General features: G+C 40.2%; 1 protein-coding gene across 1 annotated transcript in view; it reads right to left on the reverse strand.

Moving 5' to 3' along the window:
* Window positions 1-21,316, reverse strand: part of SLC9C2 (solute carrier family 9 member C2 (putative)) — a 112,663-nt gene that overhangs the window by 62,158 nt on the left and 29,189 nt on the right. The window contains exons 8-12 of the mRNA XM_058310147.2: window positions 20,376-20,519; window positions 11,524-11,692; window positions 6,901-6,982; window positions 3,983-4,149; window positions 3,285-3,398 (exon numbers count right to left, since the gene is read on the reverse strand). Of these exons, the coding sequence (XP_058166130.1) occupies window positions 3,285-3,398; window positions 3,983-4,149; window positions 6,901-6,982; window positions 11,524-11,692; window positions 20,376-20,519 (676 nt within the window). The remainder of the gene's footprint in view (window positions 1-3,284; window positions 3,399-3,982; window positions 4,150-6,900; window positions 6,983-11,523; window positions 11,693-20,375; window positions 20,520-21,316) is intronic.

Here is a 21,316-nt window from a genome sequence, read left to right on the forward strand (position 1 = left end):
GAATCGCCTGTATTTTTTAATGTAACATTTTGTGTGATCTACGTACCTTTTAAAAATAAATTTAAAAAATATTTTGGGAAGCAGCTGTGGCTCAAGCAGTTGGGCTCCCATCTACCATATGGAAGGCCCTGGGTTCACATCCTGGGGCCTTCTTGTGAAGGGAGGCTTGCCTACACACTGTGGAAAACCGCCTGGCCCATAAGTGCCACAGAGAGCTCACTCAGTAAAGTGACGCAACAACAAAAAAAGGGAGACAAGCAAAAACACAGAAGAGTGCACAGCAAATGGACACAGAGAGCAGACAGCAAGCAAGCTGCAAGGGGGGAGGGGAAATAAAATAAATAAATATAGACACAGAAGAACACACAGCAAATGGACACAGAGAGCAGACAGCACACACACAAAAAAAAGCCACGGCGGGGGGGGAGGATAAAAAATTTTTTAATATATTTAAAAAAAAACAAAAAAATAACATGGCCCTAGCACAAGGACAGACGGATAGACCAATGAAATAGAACTGAGAATTCATAAATAAATCCTCCCATTTATGGCCAAGTGATATTTGTCAAGGGAGCCAAGACCACGCAATTGGGAAAGAATAGCTTCTTTAACAAATGGTGCTGGGAAAACTGGATGTCCGTATGCAAAAGAATGAAGGTGGACCCTACCCCACACCATATACAAAAATCAACTCTAAAATGGATCAAAGACCTAAATATGAGAACCAGAACTATAAAACTCCTAGAAGAAAACATCAGAAAGTGTCTTCAGTTCCTTGCTTTAGACAACAGTTTCTTAGACTTTATACCCAAAACACAATAAAAGGAAAAAAAATAAATGTGACTTCATCAAAATTAAAAATTTTTGCACCTCTTAGGACTTTATCATGAAAGTAAAACAACAACCTACATTATGGGAGAAAATATTTAGAAACCAAATATTCAATAAGGACTTCATATCAAGAATATGTAAAGAAATCCTTCAACTCAACAAAAAAGATTAAAATCCAATTAAAAAGTGGGCAAAGACTTGAATAGATATTTCTCTAAAGAAGATATACAAATAACCAAAACCACATTAAAAGATGGTCAACATCATTAGCCATTGGGGAACTGCAAATCAAAACCATAACAGGATACCATTTCACACCCACTAGAATGGCAACTGTTTAAAAAGGGAAAATTACACGTTTTTGAGAAGATGTAGAGAAATAGGAACACTTATCCATTGTCAGTGGGGAGGTAAAATGGTGCAGCTTCTGTGGAATACAGTTTGGCAATTCCTCAGTAAGTTAAGTAAATCATACGGCAATATGACTTGGCAATCCCACTTCTAGGTATATACAAAAAAGAATTGAAAGCAAGGACTCAGTTACCTGCACATCTACGTTCACAGTATCATTATTCACAAATGCCAAAAAATGGAGGCAACTCTAGTGACCATCAACCAATCAAAGGATAAACAAAATGTGTTGCATACACACAACAATATTATTTAGCCCTAAAAAGGAATGAAATTCTGACACATATGACAACATGCATGAACATTGAAGACATCATGTTGAATGAAATAAGCTAGACACAAAAGGACAAATATTGTATGATCTCACTGATATGAAATAATTAGGATAAGTAAACTCATAGAGTAAGAATCTACAATACAGGTTACCAGGAGACAGGGAATGGGGATTTAAGGCTTCAAATACACAGTTTCTATTTGGAATGATGAAAATGTTTTTTGGTGAAGGATGATGGTGTTGTTTGCACAACATTATGAACTTAATTAGCAGCACTGTAATATATGTCTGAACATGGTTAAAAGGGGAAATGTTATTTTGTATATATGGTACTAAAACAAAAATTTAGAAAAAAATCCATGGAGTTGCACAACACAAACTGTGAACCTTAAGTTAAACCATGGACTATGTTTAATAGTACAATGTAAAAGTATGCTTTCATCAATTGTAACAGATATATCACACGAATGCAAGGTGTTATTAATATGACAGTCCATGGGAATCCTGTATTTTATGCATGATTGTTTTGTAAATCCACAACTTTTCTAATAAAGAAAATAATATGAAAGGCAGGGGGCTAAATAAAGGTGCAGATGAGACAGAAATGGTCACATGTGCATGGTTTTTAAGGCTGGGTGATGTGTACACATGGATTCATTACACTATTTTGCCTACTTTTGTGTATGTTAGAAACTCTTCATAATAATACATTTTTCAAAGAAACTAAAAGAGGACTCTGTGTATATTGAGAATTTTATATAGTTGGAATATTTAATAAAATTTGACCTGTTAAAATATAACCCTGATTTAAAATTTGCAATTTGTTAAATTGATTTAAACTTGATTTTAACTGGTAATCTTCCTATTTTATTTAAATATTACTATTACAGGGAAGCAGATTTGGCTCAATGGATAGAGCATCCACCTACCACATGGGAGGTCCAAGGTTCAAACCCAGAGCCTCTTAACCCGTGAGGTAGAGCTGGCCCATGGGCAGTGCTGATGCGTGCAAAGAATGCCCTGCCATACAGGGGTGTCCCCCAAATAAGGGAGCCCCATGTGCAAGGAGTGTGCCCCGCAAGGACAGCCACCCAGTGTGAAAAAAATGCAGCCTGCCCAGGAGTGGGGCCGTACACACAGAGAGCTGACGCAGCCAGATAACACAACAAAAAGAGACACAGATTCCTTGTGCCACTGACAAGAATACAAGCGGAGACACAGAAAAACAAACAGTGAATGGACATAGAAAGGAGACAGCTGGGGGGGGGGGGTGGGGAGGGAAGAGAAATAAAAAATAAATCTTAAAAAATAATAATAAAATAAATATTACTATTAACAGCATTTTAAGAGAATTTCAGACTTGCCAGATTTATAAATTTACTTTATTGGATTCATAAGAGAGAATTAAGTACCTGAGAGTATTTTATTTAAAGGAAACTCAAATACATTAAATTAATGAAAGTAGTTTAAAATATTTGAAGATTTTAAATTAGTCTAAGTATTAAATGGCACCAAACATTATTCAAAGGCCCCTCAAAAGTGACTGCTAAAATTTGTTATACTTAGAAACAAAATAAGGTTTGTAGCTTGAATTTAAAGCCTAAGGAATGATGAGATTTTTATTTTGCAATTTTAGCAAATCAAACATTAACACCCACTAGAATATCAAAAGGTGAAAATAAAAATTGTAGCCACAGCAAAACAGTTTTTAAGGATTAAAGACATTGCAAGACAAAAATTAAAAGCAGATTACATGAACAGTACCAACCATTTGTATTATAGCTATATGCAACCTGGCCTCTTCTATTAAAACTTCATCTGTTGGAGATACCTCCTCCTCTTTTTCATTATGTGAAACATGGGAAAACTGAGCAGCAACAGACTAAGTTTAAAAGAATATAAAGATAAAATTAAAAATAAGTAGAAACAATTAGGAGCTAGCAAATGCTATGTTCAACAAAGATTCTAAGAACTCATATCAGAACTGCTAAAATGAAGGGCTATATATAACTTGGGTAATGTCTTCCATATAAGAAGCATGGTTTTCAATTGTTATGACGTGAATATTCATTTGAGGAGGTTTAGAAGCCAAATTCTTCCCAAACCTATCTATGCTTGAAAGCCTGTGCTTTCTGCTTTTTGCAATACTTATAAGGGGAGAGGTCTCTCAGTACATCAACCCGATGGAAACATCAGCTTGGGGAAGCCATTGGTCACCACTCTACCAGCCAGTTTGTAATACATCAATTCTCCTAAAATACTTGCTATATTTCACAAATAAGGCTGGATAGTGAATACCTTCTCTTTAGGAACAGAATTCAAATGAGTGATTTCATCAAGGTAGCAAAGCTAGAAAATACGTCTCCTCAGTTTTCTGTTATTTAGTTAGCAGAATTAAGGTTTTTTTTGTAATAGACTGAAAAAAGAGAGGCAAAAGGAGGCTCTTTTTTCCAGGTATCAACTCACAGGCATGATGTATTCAATCTTGGTTTTTTCTTCTACTAAGGTCCAATTAACATTTGTCAACATTTTTTCTGTTTTAAATAAAGTTATCGTGTTCTGTATTATCTCCTGTATGTGCTGAATGGCATTTTGCATAGCCATTTGTCTTGGGAGGGACATAACACACAAACCTATGATAAAGAAGACCAAGGGCCTTAACAGAGAACAGTATGAAGATGAAGACTGTAAAGGGAAGCAAATACGTTGCATGATTATGCAGTGCAATCTTGAGATCACCTGCCTAGCCAAGCTGGAGTACTTAGAACAAGGCCAAGATTTTGTTCAAACTTTGTAGAAAAGTACCCAATTATCTATTTCCATTGGATATAGCACAACTTTATCTGACTAAACTGCTAAAGAATGTTTTATTATTTTCCTTTCTTTCCCTGTAGCTATAGACATGACTTGCTACTTATAGCCACTAAAACATATTCCTCTAAGTGTAGAATACTACCTGTGTCTTCTAAAGGTAAAGGGCTGCTTATTAAAACATTGGCAAGCAGAGACAGATTGCCATGTGACAGGAGGCAGAGATGAAAGTCAAGGAATCCCAAGGATTGTGCAGGCCAGCACCAGAATGCTGTGGACTTTGGGGGAAAGTACGGCCTTGCCAATATCTTGATTTTGGCCTTCTACTAGACTTCCAAAATGTAAGCAGTACATTCCTATAGTTAAGCAACTCATTGTTTGGTATTTGTCACAGTGGCCTGGCAAACTAAGACACTTAAAGAATCAGAATGACCCAAGAATCTGCATTTTAACAAGTTCTCCAACCAATTCTCAAACATAATAAAAACAAAAGACTGCTACAATAGAGGACGTACAAATTTAACATCTTTGTTTCCTGGCCAGTAAATCTTCAAGTCCAAAACTTGTCAGCAGCTTACAACTCTGCATTTAAAATTTCCATGCCTGAGTGCACACAAAGGGAAAACTTGTTCATTTGCCCAGTTAGAGACTACCCATTTGATGGGGCAATAGCCATTCCAGTTATGCAGGCAGAACATGAGTTTATGTTGACCATTTGGTGGCAATAAAACATTTGAATGAACTCTTGATGTTTAAGATGATTTTGGAAAACTATGAGGAGGGACCTCACAAAAGCATTAAACGAGTTGGAAGGAGCTGATTTGAAACTCTTACTCTCAATTCCATCAAATACCTGTTAAAAGTGTGCCACACAGTATTTCTAGAAAGGGCAAGCATGGATCCCAAGAGGATAAGAAGTACTTGCCATGTAGCTTTGTCCCATGAGTTAAAGAAAACTCTGAGGCTTAGGTAATACAACCAAAAATTTATAGGAGAAAAAAGAAAAGAAAAAACATTACCATAATGGTAAAAACTCCTTGTTGCTCTTGCCTTTGAGTATCAGAGTAGAAGGAATCACAAGAAAGGAAACATAGGGTATTATATCCTAAACAAAGAGAGCAGAAGTGTCTGGAACCCTGGGAGTCAAAGGAAATTGGTGGGAAGGGAAGTGTGAGCAAGAGATCGAATTAACTTCACTCCAGGTTCTCTGATCCAAGCATACCTTTTCACTGCAAACAAGAATTAACCCATAACTTGGGGAAAAGGAGAGTTGCCAAAAACCTGCCAAATTTACTAGCCAGCTTCAATCACATTTGGGAGCCCTGGACTTTGAGATGACTGTCACAGAAAATTCTCCAATAGTGTTTATGGGACACAGTTCCAGGAACGGGCAGGACTGTCTGGAAACACACAAGCAGAGAGATGATATCTCTCATGGCTCGAGCAGAGTAACTTCACCAAGTTATTTCCCTGTTTAGAACTCTCTTGCAACATCACTTTGCCCTCTAATTAGTTACAGGATCTCAAAGAAATCCTCTGATTACTAATTTGGTTTGTCCAAGAAAGCAGCATTCAGAGGTGAATATCCTAAATAATGATCACAAGTATTTCAAATATGGGGGGGGGGGGGGAATCACCCTCTTTATAAATGAATAAATTCATTTTCTGGCTTATCCATCTACCCCTATGAGTATAGTAAATATAAATACCCAGGTTTCTGATCAATTCTAGATACCCTGACAAAAGCAGGTATCTGCACCAGCAAAGCTGAGGACCAGTTCATGGGATATTGGACTAGCTAAGGCCCTTCTATAACATTTTGTCTAATCCCATTCACACTGCCACCAATTATTTTATCTTGGATTTCCCTACTGATCACATGTCTTATTGTGCATTTATTGTGCTCATGCTTTTCAAAAAAATAAACAGCATCAAATATCCATTCTCCCCTTCTTCCTTTTACCGACAGAATCTCTAAGGTTTTGCTGTAAACATGGCCAGCTAGGTAAGGATATTATTTCCCACCCTCTCTTGCCCATGTGTGCCATGTAACTAAATTCTGGCCAATGGGAAATGAGTGACAATGATATGTACAACTTCTAGATTGTGCCCTCTCTGTCCCCAGGATCAGGAAGCTGCTGATCCTCTATGGCCACCCCCAGTCCCCACCCTTTTTCTCCCCTCCTCGTTGGCTGGATTGTCTATAAACATGGTAGGAGTGAGAATGTTTCTAAGCCTAAAGGCAAGAGTAACACAGAGGAAGTGGAGGAGCAACAAAAGAGAAGGAACCTAAGTCCACGGACAACCTTATGGGGTAGAGCCACCCACCCTTCTGGTCTTTTCAGTAAAGAAAAATAATCCTTTTTCTTGTTTAAGTCAGTTAGTCTAGTTTTTGTTAAACTGGCTGAACTAATACCCTAATTAATACAAAATCTATAAAATAATGTATGAATGAAAGTGAATGATTTCTCAACCAATTCCTTGAGCTCCACAAGAAATGTCTTATGACCTCCAACAATAACCTATTTGCATTATTTCCCCCAGTTAGTTAGTAGAAGAGAGATATACTTTACCTAATGTCCTGGCTGACTGAGTCATCATGTATGAATTTATTCCCATAGTCAATAAAGATATCACTTGTACATAGAGTAAAAACTAAAAATAAAACACATGAATAGTTAGAAATAAAACATTGCTAAGTAGTTTCTCAAGGTTAATCATTGTTCATTTAAACCACCACCAAAATTCTATTAATTCTACCTTAATCCACATTTTTTAAAGAGGTACAGAGGATTTAACCTAGGACCTCATCCATGGGAAGCAGGTGCTCAACCACTGAGCTATACCCACTCCCCTAACCCACATTGTTTAATCCCGTCATTGATAAGTAAGTTGATGCTGGTTCAAGAACACTGCTTGAATTCAGTACTGAGAATGTTGCAGCAAAGCCAGGAGTTCTGAACCGCAGAAAAACCCAAAGCCGGCTCTCAGGAGAAGCGGAGGAATAGATTTATTATGCGGGCCCAGAGGACAGTCAGTCTCCAAATTCTGAGCCCCATTTTTCAGTTTTCATAGGTTTATATAGGATTTTATGTGGGATCAGCATGACTTTTGCTTATTGGCTACCGCGTTGCTAGGCGAAATTTTGCAAGCGGGGTTAAAGAAACAGAATGCAGGTGCAAGGTTGAGGGCTGATTTACAGAAACCAGGTAGGGGAGAATTCACTCTGATATCTTCCTGCTAGGCCATGTTTTCATAGGCTGATTTACAGAAACAGGAGGCAGGAGTTATTCATTTGATATTCTCCTGCAAGGCCATGCCTTCACAGGCCAATCCACAGAAGCGGGAGCAGAAGTAACTGGTTAGATATTTTTGCAAGGTTATGCTTTTTATTTCTCAACAGGAACAGAAATTAATTTCCCATCTGAATGAGCAAAAACATATATTTTACATTGTTAGGGATATGGACACAGAGAACACTCCACAGTTGGCACTTCCAACAGCAGTTACACAAAACCAGCAAGGTGGCCGGCATCACGGACGCAGTTGAAGAAATCCCCAGGAACTGTAGGCAGTGGTGACCAGGGAAGTGCACCTGCTACCACCATTTACTACTGCTGTTCCAGAGGCTCTGAGGAAGCAGCTTAGGAGCTTGCTGGGGTCTGGAGAGGTGGTAGAGAAACAGAAAGCCAAGGCCACATTTGTAGGCCTTGGCTCCGCCAGTTATTAGCCATGTATTCTGGAATCATTTACTTAACCTCAGTGCCCTTCCCAGAAATATGGAGTTAATTGCAATATTTAAGTCAGAGAATGTTTTCCAGACATGGCTGACTACAACAATCACCTAGAAAGCTTGATAAACATGTTGACTCCCAGGTACTTTCCCTGGAGGTTCTGATTCTATAGGTCTAGGGTAGAGCCAAGGGGATTCTTAACATCAGACAGATTTGGGAACCATTGTAAAGTGATACCCAAATGTTAGTTATAGTGTCCTTGGTTTGGTTTGGGGCCAAATTCTTGCACAAAAAAGGATTGAAGGAACTCAGATGCTGTTTATTACAATTTTCCTTTGGAGCACGAAAGGATTCAAAGCCTTTGCAAAACTACAGGTTTTTTGAATCCCAAACTAATCCCCACACCATGCCCACAGATACAAAGTATAAATCCTCAGGAAAGATGTGGCAAGGAATATGATACTCTTATCAAAAAAGCACTTCCAGGGAAGTGGATGTGGCTCAAGCGATTGGGCTCCCATCTACCATATGGGAGGTCCAATGTTTAATTCCCAGGGCATCCTGGTGAAGGCAAGCTGGGCCATGCAGCAAGCTGGCCCAAGTGGAGAGCTGGCCCATGCAGGAGTGCTGGCCCGGGTGGCCAGCTGGCCTGAGTAGAGAGCTGGCACAGCAAGATGATGCAACAAAAAGACAGAGGAGAGACAATAAGAGATGCACCAGACCAGGGAACTGAGGTAGCACAAAAGGTTGAGCACCTCTCTCCCACTCTGGAAGGTCCCATGATTGGTTCCCAGTGCTGCCTAAAGAGAAGACAAGCAGACACAGAAGAATGCACAGCAAATGGACACAGAGAGCAGACAATGGGGGAATGCTGGGGGGGGGGGAGGGTAAATATATAAATAAATAAATCTTATAATAAAAAAAAAACACTTCCTCTTTGGATTTGGGGAGTTAGGGTACCTGAGTTCTTTCCCTAACATGTTACAGTTACAAAGTGAAGGTTATTTTCTTTTTTAATCAAATGAACAAATTCATATGCAAAATGAAGAGCAGTGCTGGTTGCTCCCAAAAAGAAGGTATTCTGAAAATACTATACTCCTTAGGGCTTCTGGGACAGGAGTAAGATAGCAAAGAAGAGAACATCCAGGGCTAGAAATCAGGTAATAGCAAGAAACTCAATACATGTATGTCAAGGTTAAAGTTCCTTGGGAGGTGGGCTTGTTTTTTCCACCCAGAAGCAGGTTTGGATTTATCTGACTAGAGGGGCGGGTGGGGAGGGTAGGATTTCTAACAACATCTCCCCTAGGTCACACAATACTGTCTCAAATGATGAAGTCACAATGCCCTAACACTGCCAGCAGAGGCCCTGGACTCCTCAGACCTCCCCTGGAGACTCAATGCCACAGATGCCATGACCACCAAGCTTGCCCAGAAATCCACCAGCCAGCAGCTAGGGAAAACAGAAATCAAGTTTTGTTTTCATCACAGATAATGGAGTCTTTCTTTTTTTTACGATTTCATTTTATTTATTCCCCCTGCTTGCTGTTTGCCTTCGCTGTCTGCTCTCTGTGTTCATTCACTGTAATTTCTTCTGTTTCTGCTTGTCTTCTCATCTTCTATTTAGGAGGCACTAGGAACTGATCCTGGGACCTTCCAATGTGGGAGAGAGGCACTCAATCGCTTGAACCACCTCGGCTCCCTGGTTTGTTGTATCTCTCCTTGTCTTTTTCCTCTGTCTCTTTTTTGTTGCATCATCTTGTTGTGTCAGCTCTCCATGCAGGCCATCTCCCCATGTGGGCCAGCTCACCACCAGGGGGCCCTGGGAACCTAACCCAGGATCTCCCATATGGTAGACAGAGCCCAATCACTTGAGCCACATCTGCTTCCCAGGTAAAGGAGTCTTTAGTCAAAATGTTTCAAGAAATTGATTTTTAAAAATCATTCCTAAAGATATAAATATAAGTAGATCCTTAATCCAAAGATTTACAAAATATTTCTTCCCTTAGTATATATACATATTTTTTTAAGATTTATTTTTTATTTATTTCTCTCCCCTTCCCCCCACCCCCAGTTGTCTGCTCTCTGTGTCCATTCACTGTGTGTTCTTCTGTGTCCACTTGTATTCTTGTCAGTGGCACCAGGAATCTGTGTCTCTTTTTGTTGCATCATCTTGTTGCGTCAGCTCTCCATGTGTGCAGTGCCATTCCTGGACAGGCTGCACTTTTTTTCATGCTGGGCAGCTCTCCTTACAGGGCACACTCCTTGTGCGTGGGGCTCCCCTATGCGGGGGACACCCCTGCGTGGCATGTCACTCCTTGCGCACATCAGCACTGCACATGGGCCAGCTCATCACATGTGTCAGGAGGCGCTGGGTTTGAAACTTGGACCTCCCATGTGGTAGGCGGATGCCCTTTCTGTAGGGCCAAATCCGCTTTCCCCTTAGTATATTTAAGTAGCATTTCATTGTTTTGTTCTAACAGCTTTAAGGATTGAAGGCTAAAATTTTTTCATGCTTTCTGACAGCTATTGGGGAAGCGGACATGGCTCAACTGATTGACGTCCGTTTACCATATGGAGGGTCCAGAGTTTGATCCCAGGGCCTCCTGACCCATGTGGTGAGCTGGCCCACATGCAGGGCTGCCGCGGGCAAGGAGTACCGTGCCACTCAGGGGCACCCCCGGGTAGGGTTGCCCCACGTGCAAGGTGTGCACCCCTCAAGGAGAGCCACTCCACGTGAAAAAAGTGCAGCTCGCCCAAGAGTGGCACTGCACACAGAGAGAGCTGACACAGCAAGATGACACAACAATAAAGAGACGCAATTTCCCAGTGCCACCTGATAATGCAAGTGAATGCATAAGAATACACAATACACAGCGAATAGACACAGAGAACAGACAATGGAGGGGGGAGAAAAATAAATAAAATAAATCTTAAAAAAAAAGAAAAATAGTTACTATTTATTGAGCACTTACTAAGTGTCACTTTACTAAACATGTATCATCTCAACCCTTGACTGGAAATTGACTTAAGAATTTGCCCAAGGTCACTGGCCTCTGACTGGTGGAGTCAGGATTTGAACTCACATCTATAACCACTACATTGGCAACATTTAAATAAAAACTTTACTCTGAGTTCTGTTCTACTTAAGAGATTGTATTTTATTTTTTTCTATATTTTTATTTTTTCTATTTATTTATTTATTTTTGTCTATTGTTTAAAAGATAAGTAGATCACACAAAACTTTACGTTAAAAAACATAAGCAGTTCCAATTTACCCCTCTCTCCACCCCACCCCCCACTCCTCCCACATCAACATCCCCTTTCCTCAGTGAGGCACATCCATTGCGCTTGGTGAATACACTCTGGAGCACTAGTTAACTTTACCATAGGGTACTATAATCAGTGCTACAAAATAAACAAAATGAACGAATAGGAATGATCGTGAAACATGATTTTTCCTACCATTTGTGGTGATTCAACAGTTTGTTCAGTGAGATTATGAACATCAGGAGCCAAGAGTAAGCTAAAAACTCCTTTAATTCCAGACCATGTGATAACGATTCCCCATTTCCAATTATATTCATAACTCGACTGCATCAAAATAGGGCTCACTAGCACAATAGTAAGCAACCTGTGGAAGGAATAACATTAAAAAAATATAACTCACACCTTATGTATTAATGTTATTCATCATGTTCTAAATACTGAATTTTGTATAAAATTTTTCAGGAAAGAGAAGACAATCCACTTTATTGGTAAATTCAAACATTCTAGGACTAATCAAATCTAGTCTCTGAGTTTTGCAGATAATATTCAAGTCTTGAAAAATAATTCTAGAGGTACTATACAAATATAAAAATTATCATTAACACTAGTGTGCACTGTTGAGATTTTGGTCGTAAATTCCTGGTAGGGAGAACTTCTTTAAAGAAAGTTGGCAAGCTCATCTATTCTCTGAAAGGTCTTAAAATGGCGGTCTTGGCCCAGTGGTTAGGGCGTCTGTCTACCACATGGGAGGTCCGCGGTTCAAACCCTGGGCGTCCTTGACCCGTGTGGAGCTGGCCCATGCACAGTGCTGATGCGCGCAAGGAGTGCCCTGCCACGCAGGGGTGTCCCCCGCGTAGGGGAGCCCCACGCACAAGGAGTGCACCCCGTAAGGAGAGCCGCCCAGCGCAAAACAAAGTGCAGCCTGCCCAGGAATGGTGTCACGCACACGGAGAGCTGACACAGCAAGATGACGCAACAAAAAGAGACACAGATTCCCGTGTCGCTGACAACAACAGAAGCGTTCAAAAACAAGAACACGCAGCAAATGGACACAGAACAGACAACTGGGGCGGGGAAGGGAGAGAAATTTTTTAAAAAAACAAACGAATGGGGCAGATGTTTGTAAAAATATTGTAAACATATTAATAAACTTAACTCAACCAAATTTTTCTTGATATCCCACAAGAATCACAACCTTAATGTTACATAAATAATTTCAATTTGTATCTGCTTTCTCTAAGGACCATTTTTCTATATGATTCTTTGTCAAAATTGAGAATCTGGGAAGCAGACTTGGCCCAGGGGATAGGGCTATCTGTCTACCACATGGGAGGTCCGCAGTTCAAATCCCGGGCCTCCTTGACCCGTGTGGAGCTGGCCCATGTGCAGTGCTGATGCGCACAAGGAGTGCCGTGCCACACAGGGGTGTCCCCCATGAAGGAGAGCCCCATGCGCAAAGAGTGCACCCCGTAAGGAGAGCTGCCCAGTGCGAAAGCAAGTGCAGCCTGCCCAAGAATGGCACCGCACACACAGAGAGCTGACGCACAAGATGACACAACAAAAAGAAACACAGGTTCCCATGCCGCTGACAACAACAGAAGCGGACAAAGAATATACAGCAAATGGACACAGAGAGCAGACAATGGGGGAGTTGGGGGGAGAAGGGGAGAGAAATCAAATTTTTTTTTAAATTTGAGAATCTATCTTTAGGGAATCTGTATCTAGAGGATATCATTACTGTCCTTCAAACTATTAAAACAAATGAGATTTCTGCAGAAGTAAAATCAGACACCTTCTCAGTCTCAAAAAAATATTGCACAATTAGAGAATTCTAGTCATTGAAGAACAATCTACAATTATCACTTACAATGTATATAATTAATTTGGGCAAACTCCTCTGCCTTACATTTAAGTCTTTTGCAAAGTGACTCTTACCAACCTTACCACCCTTACTGAACAATCATTCCTTAAAATATTGCTGATCCCAGTCAAAATAGAACAACTTATGCCATTTTCTGATATTGCAAATAGGGAAGGCAGTATAGCAAAGGCTCTGGGTTCAGACTTAGTTCTGCCTTTTATTAAATACACAAACTTAAGCAAGTTATTTAACCTCTCTGTGCCTCAGTTTTTCGTGTATAAAATGGACATGATAATAATAAAAAGTGCATGTACTTCATAGGGTTATTGTGAAGATTCCATTAAATGAGGCAATATTTCAGGACTTAGAATAATGCTTGGCACATGGTCAGCACTCTATATGTATTAGAAATAATTATGTCCATGTCTTTCCATTTCCTTGTCTTTGTGCATTCTCTGAAATGTTTTTCTTAATTAGTCTCTTCTGGAAAGCTTGCCCATACTTTCAGGGACTCTCCAAGAAAGAAAGACTCCCTCCACTAAAGACTTTCCTCTAATGAGGTGGATCAGTAAGTTCATGCAAAATCTCTGACACTTACTAATCATTTGACTTGGGCAAAGCACTTAACCTTTTAAGGCCAGTTTCTTCATCTGTAAAATGGAGATAGTAATTCCTATCTTCTAGGTTGTTATGAAGGTGAAATGAGATAATGAATGTGCAGGTGAGGAAAACGATGTAAAAAAGCTATTTATACTCTGACCAATCTCAACTTGTACATGAGCTCCCATGGTGGAAAGAAACATAAACTTGCAAATTAAATAACATAAACTCTTCTAGTTTAAAATAGTCTCTTTGGAGTTAACTTGGTCTTGCCTAGGCAAATACTCATTTCAAAGTTCCCTATAAAGAGCAGTTTTTTACTTTTCCCAAGCTGTCTCCCCTTGCCCTGCCTTCCCAAGAGGCGGGTTGGGTGAAGGAGGAAATTTACTTAACTGGTGGAGTCAGCAGAAAGGACACTGAGAGCTATCCCATTGATTTAAGTACCTTAGGTTACTTATGTCTGGCCTCTGAACTCTGTTCTCGGTACATCTACTGGGAAGCATCTTTGGTCTATTTTTCTCAGCAAGGCCAATGCAAGGTGATTGTTCCAAGGCTGACTGGCTGTCTCCCCTTGCCCACTAGATCTCCACCCCTATCAATCCCAAGAGCACTTTAGATCCTTTGAAGTCTGCAGGCACTCCCACTAGATCCTAGGTTTGGATGGTGAACACTGCAGCCCTCACACTTCCGTGACCTCCACTGGTAAACTCATGAAGTGCCTTACGAATTCCCCACAGAGGAGGAAAAAAATTGGGTCCCTTCTATGTCATATAGGGGCTGAATAAAGATCAAAGGCATTATCTCAGGCCTACTCTCTACTTATATATGCCAACCCACCATTTCTACTCAGTGACATTAGCTCCATTTTGGTCCATGCTCACCCTGTGATGCTATGTTTTCTCAAAGTCTCAAATGGGGTGCGGGTGAAGCAGACTCCTACCTTATTCTCAGCTCCTTGGAACTTCTCTTCTTTCAGCAATGGTTCTAGTTCCTCTCTCTGTCTGACATATTTTCCATCATCTATACTATATCTGAAAATAAAACTAATACTCCTAATCTACCGACTTTGTCTCTTGATATGAAAAGGGGTGGTTTCCGAATTTAGCAAATTATTCTCTTCCTCAGGAAAACCTGGCCCTGTGCGATTTCAAAATATTTATTTTGGAAATCAAGAGATGAACACGGAAGCTTTCTCTTTTGTGTGCAGTCTGTTAAAAACGCTTAACCCTCCTTCTTTTGGCTGAAGAGAGGGAGGGTAATGTATGAAGAAGTGCAAAAAAGAAAAACACATTAATATATTTCAGAAAGATCACTCCTTTCATACTGGATACTGTGTTCCACACAGGCTTTCTCTTGAGAGATGACATATCCATCCCCCATATAGTAGGAATTTAGGGAGTTATGTGGTTCCTCACAGCTATATCTTACTCTGGGCAGTGTCGTACTCAAAGTTGTTCCCCTTTCAAGGGGCAGCCCTTGGCCAGTGATTGACTTATGCAGGGATGTCCTCCGTTCTCACTGTGAAACAACTCTGAAGGGGTATCACTGTCCCACAGCTTCCTGCAAGTCAGCTGATGCCTGAGTTGAAAGTGTGCTGTGAGTCACCTCTTCTCCCTCTGACTAATTCTGCCTTCCTCACTCACCCAAGAAACCTTCTACCCACAACTCTCCCAATTCTCCCTTAGAGAATTTAGCTCCAGGAAATCCAATCGACAGTAGAATGACTCCTTTGAACCTGTAAACCTGACATAGGGTAGTCATTCCATAGAAGTGTGCTCCTTCTCTCCTCAACCACCTATGAAGCTCCATAACAAATTACTTGACCCTCTTTTATGAAGCTTATATTTCCTTATATTACAATTATTTACTGACTTGTCTTATCCCTCCAACTAGACTGCAAATTTCTTAAGGAGAGGAACTGTGTTTTACTCATCTCTGTGACCCTTGAGACTTCAAACAGCAAGTCCTGTTCTGTTCACACAGGCCCTAATTTTCAGACAAGAGACATGGGGTTGCTGTTTGCAGGCAGGGAAGGGGAGAGAAATAAATAAATCCTTTAAAAATATATATATATATATACACACACACACACACAAATCAAGGATATTTGTATTTTATAAAAGGAAGGTGCAAGTCTCTCTTGTCCATAACTCACACCCTTCAGTAGTAAAGCATTTTGATTGTTTCTACTTTTCATTACTGTGAATATCATAGAGTGAAGACTTTTAATAAATCACTGTTCACATTTTTAGTCACATTCTTAGAAGTGAAACTGCTGGATCAACAATTATGAACATTTATAAAATTCTTGATAAATAGTTATTTAGTCATTCAACACATACATTTAAAAATTTTATTCCAGACTCTAGGGATATTGTACAAAGCAAAATAGCTGACCCCTGCCCTCAAATAACTTACATTATACTGGGGAGACAAGAATTAAACCATTAATGCACAATACTAGAGATAAGTGCTACAAAAGATAATTACACTATGCTAAAGAGCACGTAACAGCAGTATCTAACTTAGTGGTGGTGGTTGGAGTAGAATAGTGGGGTTTGTGGGTAAGAAGCAGTGAGGCTTTCCATGAGGAAACAACATTTAGTCTGACAGCCGAAGAGTGAAGGGGCATTAGGGGGTGGGATTGGAGAGCACTTTGTAGCAAGGCAGACAGTTTCAGAAGCATCCTGAAGGGAAAGGTGTCTGAGGGACTTAAAGAAAGCCTACATTCTAATGTTTCAACATTAGAAAATCAATAAATGTAACAAATGAATCACAGCCACCACAAAAGGCATGTTCAGGTCCCAAGCTCTGGTCCTGTGGGGGTGAAACCATTTGTAAACAGGACCTTTGCAGATGTTATTAGTTGAAGTGTGTCCAAAGATTAAGGTGCACCTTAATCCAATATGACTGAAGTACTTATAAGCAAAGGAAATTGTACACAGAAGAGAGAAAAAATGTCACAGGAAAAAGCCAGAAGCCAACAGAATCTGGAGGAGAATGGAGATGACATTGCCAGGTCCATTGCCATGTGACAGAAAAGCCAAAGATGAAGGATAGCGGCAGCCAGCCCAAAATACCAGTCTTCAGGGAGAAATCATTGCCTTGCTGACACCATGATTTTGGACTTTGTCTAGCCTCAGAACCATGATCCAATAAATTGCCATTGTTTACGCCAACCCATTGATGGTATTTATTTTAGGAGAAAGGAAACTAAGACACTGCATTAATAGATTGAAGGGGGAAAACAACACACATGATCATCAAAATTAATACAGAAAAGGCATTTGATAAAATCCAGCACTTTCTTAATTTTAGAAGGGAACTTCCTCTACATGAAAAAGGGCATATGGGCTAACATCATATTTGACAGTGAAATACTGAAAGCTTTCCTGTTTTTCCTTAGGGTTATTTTATCCACTGAAGTGTCCCAAGTGCCTAGAAGAATGCCTGTAACATGGTAGATGTTTGATAAATATTTTCTGGATAAATGAATAAATACAGTACTTCTTTTTGCATTTAAATTTTATTTATAATATTGTGTTCTAACATCTACTGATAATTTCTTTTGGAATTCTCCCATCCTGAGAAAATAAGCATAGTGACAATAATAATAAAAAACTAACTTTACTGAGCATCTACTATTTTCTAGTCATGGTGTTAAACTCTTGTCTTTGCATTACCTCATTTACTCATTATAACAACCCTATTAGGTAGCTTTATTATTATGCCCATTCCACAGATGAGTAAATTGAAGCTTAGAGAAATTAATTACCCAGTCATATTGCTAACAAATGTGGGTGACATTTGAACACAGAAATAAGCATAAACACAGAAATTATACTTGTCTAAAAGCTCTTTTTTAAAAGTTTCAGACAAGGAAATGGATGTGGCTCAAGCAGTTGGGCCCCCATCTACCATATGGGAGGTCCAGGGTTCAATGCCCAGTGTCTCCGGGTGAAGACAAGCTGGCTTGCATGGTGAGCTGGCCCGTGCAGAGTGCCATCCCCCGCAGGAGTGCCGCCCCATGCAGAAGTGCCGCCCGGTGCAAGAGTGCCAACTGACGCAGAGAGCTGGTGCAGCAAGATGACGCAACAAGAGACACAGAGGAGAGACAATAAGAGACGTAGCAAAACAGGGAGCTGAGGTGGTGCAAGAGAATGATTGCCTCTCCTACTCTGGAAGGTCCTAGGATCAGTTTCCAGAGCCATCTAATGAGAATACAAGCAGACACAGAAGAACACACAGCGAATGGACACAGAGAGCAGACATGGTGGGGAGGGAGGTAGAAATAAATAAATAAATCTTTTCTTTAAAAAGTTTCAGACAGGGAATCAGGGAAACAATGGTAATATGACTGATGGTAGATTCAATCATATACCCCCTAAAAAACATGTTCTTAAACTTAATCTGTAATCCTGTAGATGTAAACACATTTACAAATAGAACCTTTCGAAAATAATTGCTTAAAGTATGATCAAATTGAATCAGGGCAGGTCTTGATCCCTATTACTGGAGGCCTTATAAAGAGGAAATTCAGATGCAGCCAGTCAGCATAAACCAGAAATTAAAGGAAGCCAGAAGACATAGAAGCCATAGGACAAAGAAAAGCACAGGAGGAGACCAAGGGCATCGCCATGTGACAGAAGACTGCCATCACCAGATTACTACCAACAATGGGAGAAAACACAACCTTACCAACATCTTGAATTTGGACTTCCAGCCTTCAAAACCATGAGACAATAAATTCTTGTTCTTTAAGCCAACCCATTGTGTGGTATTTGTCCTAGGAGTTCTGGCAAACTAAGACATGGCTACTGATTTGAAAGTGCCATGCAGGATTGGGGACCCATTCTTCTTTGTGAGAGTGACTGTCTGAGCTGTGCATGGTGCCTGAATTCAAAATCAGCAGAAACAGTTTCCATGAGAACCTCTTATGAGCTCAATCCAGCTGGCCTGGCCTATCCCAAGTAGAAATGATAGTGTTTTCAGAGACATTCCTGTGTATTCTTATAGAAGACACGACTACCCAGAGTGAACAGTGGCATTCTAGAAAAAGCAGCCCATGAGAGTCCCAACTCTGCCTTTTCAAGTCAAGAGACTTCAGGCAAGTTTTTAACCTCTGTGGACTTCATCTGTAAAATGATGCAATAACACCCATCTCATAGGGCTATATTAATATTCCTGGCATAGTGTACATGGTAAGGGCTTAATAAATCACTTTGTCATAGCTATAATGAGAATAAATGATGATGGTAATGTCAACAGAAATGTTAGGAACCATAAATCCAGTCTATTGGTGCTCAAACTTCAATATACCTAAGAATCACCCAAAGAGCGTGTTGAAAGTTTCCTGGTACACTAATGTTAATAGCAGCAATATTCACAGTAGCCAAAAGGTGGAAACAACCCACTGCTCATCAACCAATGAATGGATTAACAAAATTTGGTGCACACACATACTAGAAAAGTATTCAGTCATAGAAAGAAACAAAGTCATACATGCATGAACTTTGAAAACATTATGCTGAGTGAATTAAGCCTGACAGAAAGGACAAATATTCTGATTCTTCTCATATTAGAAATATAAAATAAGCAAATTCATAGACAGAAAATAGACTAGAGGTTACCAGGGGCTGGGGGAAGGGGAATGATGAGTTATAATGGGTATAGAGTTCTCTGTTTTGGGAGATGAAAAAGTTTTAGTAATGGAAGGTAGTAATAGTTGCATTGTTAAACTAATTAATGTCATGGAATTACACAAGTAAAAATAGTTAAATTGGCAAATTTTATGTTTTATGTATAAAAGTAAACAAAAAGTAAATAAATCTTCCTTGATCTCATTTCCAAAGACTTAATCCAGTAGGCTGGAGTGGTCCCATGAATTTGCATTCCTAACAAGCTCACTGGTGATACTGAAGCTATTGGTCTAGCCCTCATTTTACAGATGAAATCTTGAAGAATAAACTGATTTTCCTCCAGTTTCACACGAGGTAGTGTCCAGGTATTAACATAATTGCAGGTTTCCTGACTATATGTCCAGAATACTATTTGCTATATATTCCACTGTTTCCCGATTCTAATTCCAGGCTTGAGAACCTAGGGTCAGTAAACAAACTTTTTTTTTTTTTTTGGCTCTAAGACCAGCAGCAGCCATGCCATTTATTTACTCACATGTCCCGATGAAGGCCGTTGCGCAGCAACTGCGCCCACCCATACAGTGGGGAAACAAGCTTATATGGGGCTAGACAGCACAAAGAGGGGTTCGAGCTAATGCACAGAGCAGCTTGAGGGTGCACGTAGCCTAGTGAATGATTCGCAGTGAGTGCTTTCCTACTGGGGGTGGACGGGGGTGGGGGGTAGGGGGGGGTGGGGGGGGGGGCGGGTCGTGCGGGTTCCCAGAACAGTAAATCAAGGGTTTGAACTCTTAACATTCCTTTGCAGCAGACTGATTGCTCTCTCGGTGTCAATGTCATCAGTCTCTCTCCTGCTGAAGGGTAATGAGCCATTGGCTGATATGGCCCTCTCCCTCCCAGCCCTTCTGCCTGCAAGTCAGGGAAAGGGCACTTTAAAATATAATTCTTACCTTACAAAATTCACTGTTGTAAATAAGATGAACATGAAAATTAGAGTGTGAAATCTAAAATACTTGATTTCTCCACATCCAATCACAATGCCAAAGAAAGTGTATATTAAATGTTCAAATACAGATGAAAACATTATTAAGAACCTACAATAAATGAAAGGGAAATATTCTACTTTTATATTCTAGTTAAATATTCTATTTCAAACATAAAAGCAATTACCTTATATCTGCCATTCTTGTCTTAGCAGAGGCCTTTCCCTTCATTACTGTTACAATTAACCTTTAAAAGTGTTTTGTTGAACTGAAAACACCCAGTTCCAAATTTCCCATTACACTCATCAAACCAGTATTCCTGGTTGTCTCTCACAGGATAGTAAGGACAATGCAGAAAAATGAGGTCCTCCCCAGGCTGGTGATGGGCCAGATTCTCTGGAATTAGCCATCAGAATACCAATGGCAGAGCTGTGATTGCTGCAAGGAGGCCCCTGGTAAACTTCGACTTTGTGAAAGTCGATGGGATCACTTCAATGCCCTCTGCATAAATTCTCCCTCTGTATTCGGCATGTGCTCTTCCCCTTACCAGAAAGTCATTCCTGTCTGCTTTGTCCTCTACTGAAATCCTAAAAATCTGATAAAGCTAACACAGAGCTCAAGTTTTCCATGAAGTCATCCCTTCTGCTCCCTGCAGTGTCCACTGTCTACCCACCATGGTTCTGAAGCAGAGAGTGTTAGAATCACTCTGATTACTTCCTTAAAAATTTACCTGTCTAGCCCCACCCCAAGATTCTTATTGAGTAGACCAGAGCACAGTGGTTAGGGCAAGGGGCTGAGGTCTCAGCAGAGTAGATATTCTGTTCTGGTTCCACGTGTAACATGCCTGGGTCAGGGTCAGGTCTGAGTTCTACAGGTAGACCTCAAATGCATCTCCTCTTGGTCCCCTT

This window comes from Dasypus novemcinctus, chromosome 13 (assembly GCF_030445035.2).
Source record: "Dasypus novemcinctus isolate mDasNov1 chromosome 13, mDasNov1.1.hap2, whole genome shotgun sequence".
Lineage (NCBI taxonomy): Eukaryota > Metazoa > Chordata > Mammalia > Cingulata > Dasypodidae > Dasypus > Dasypus novemcinctus.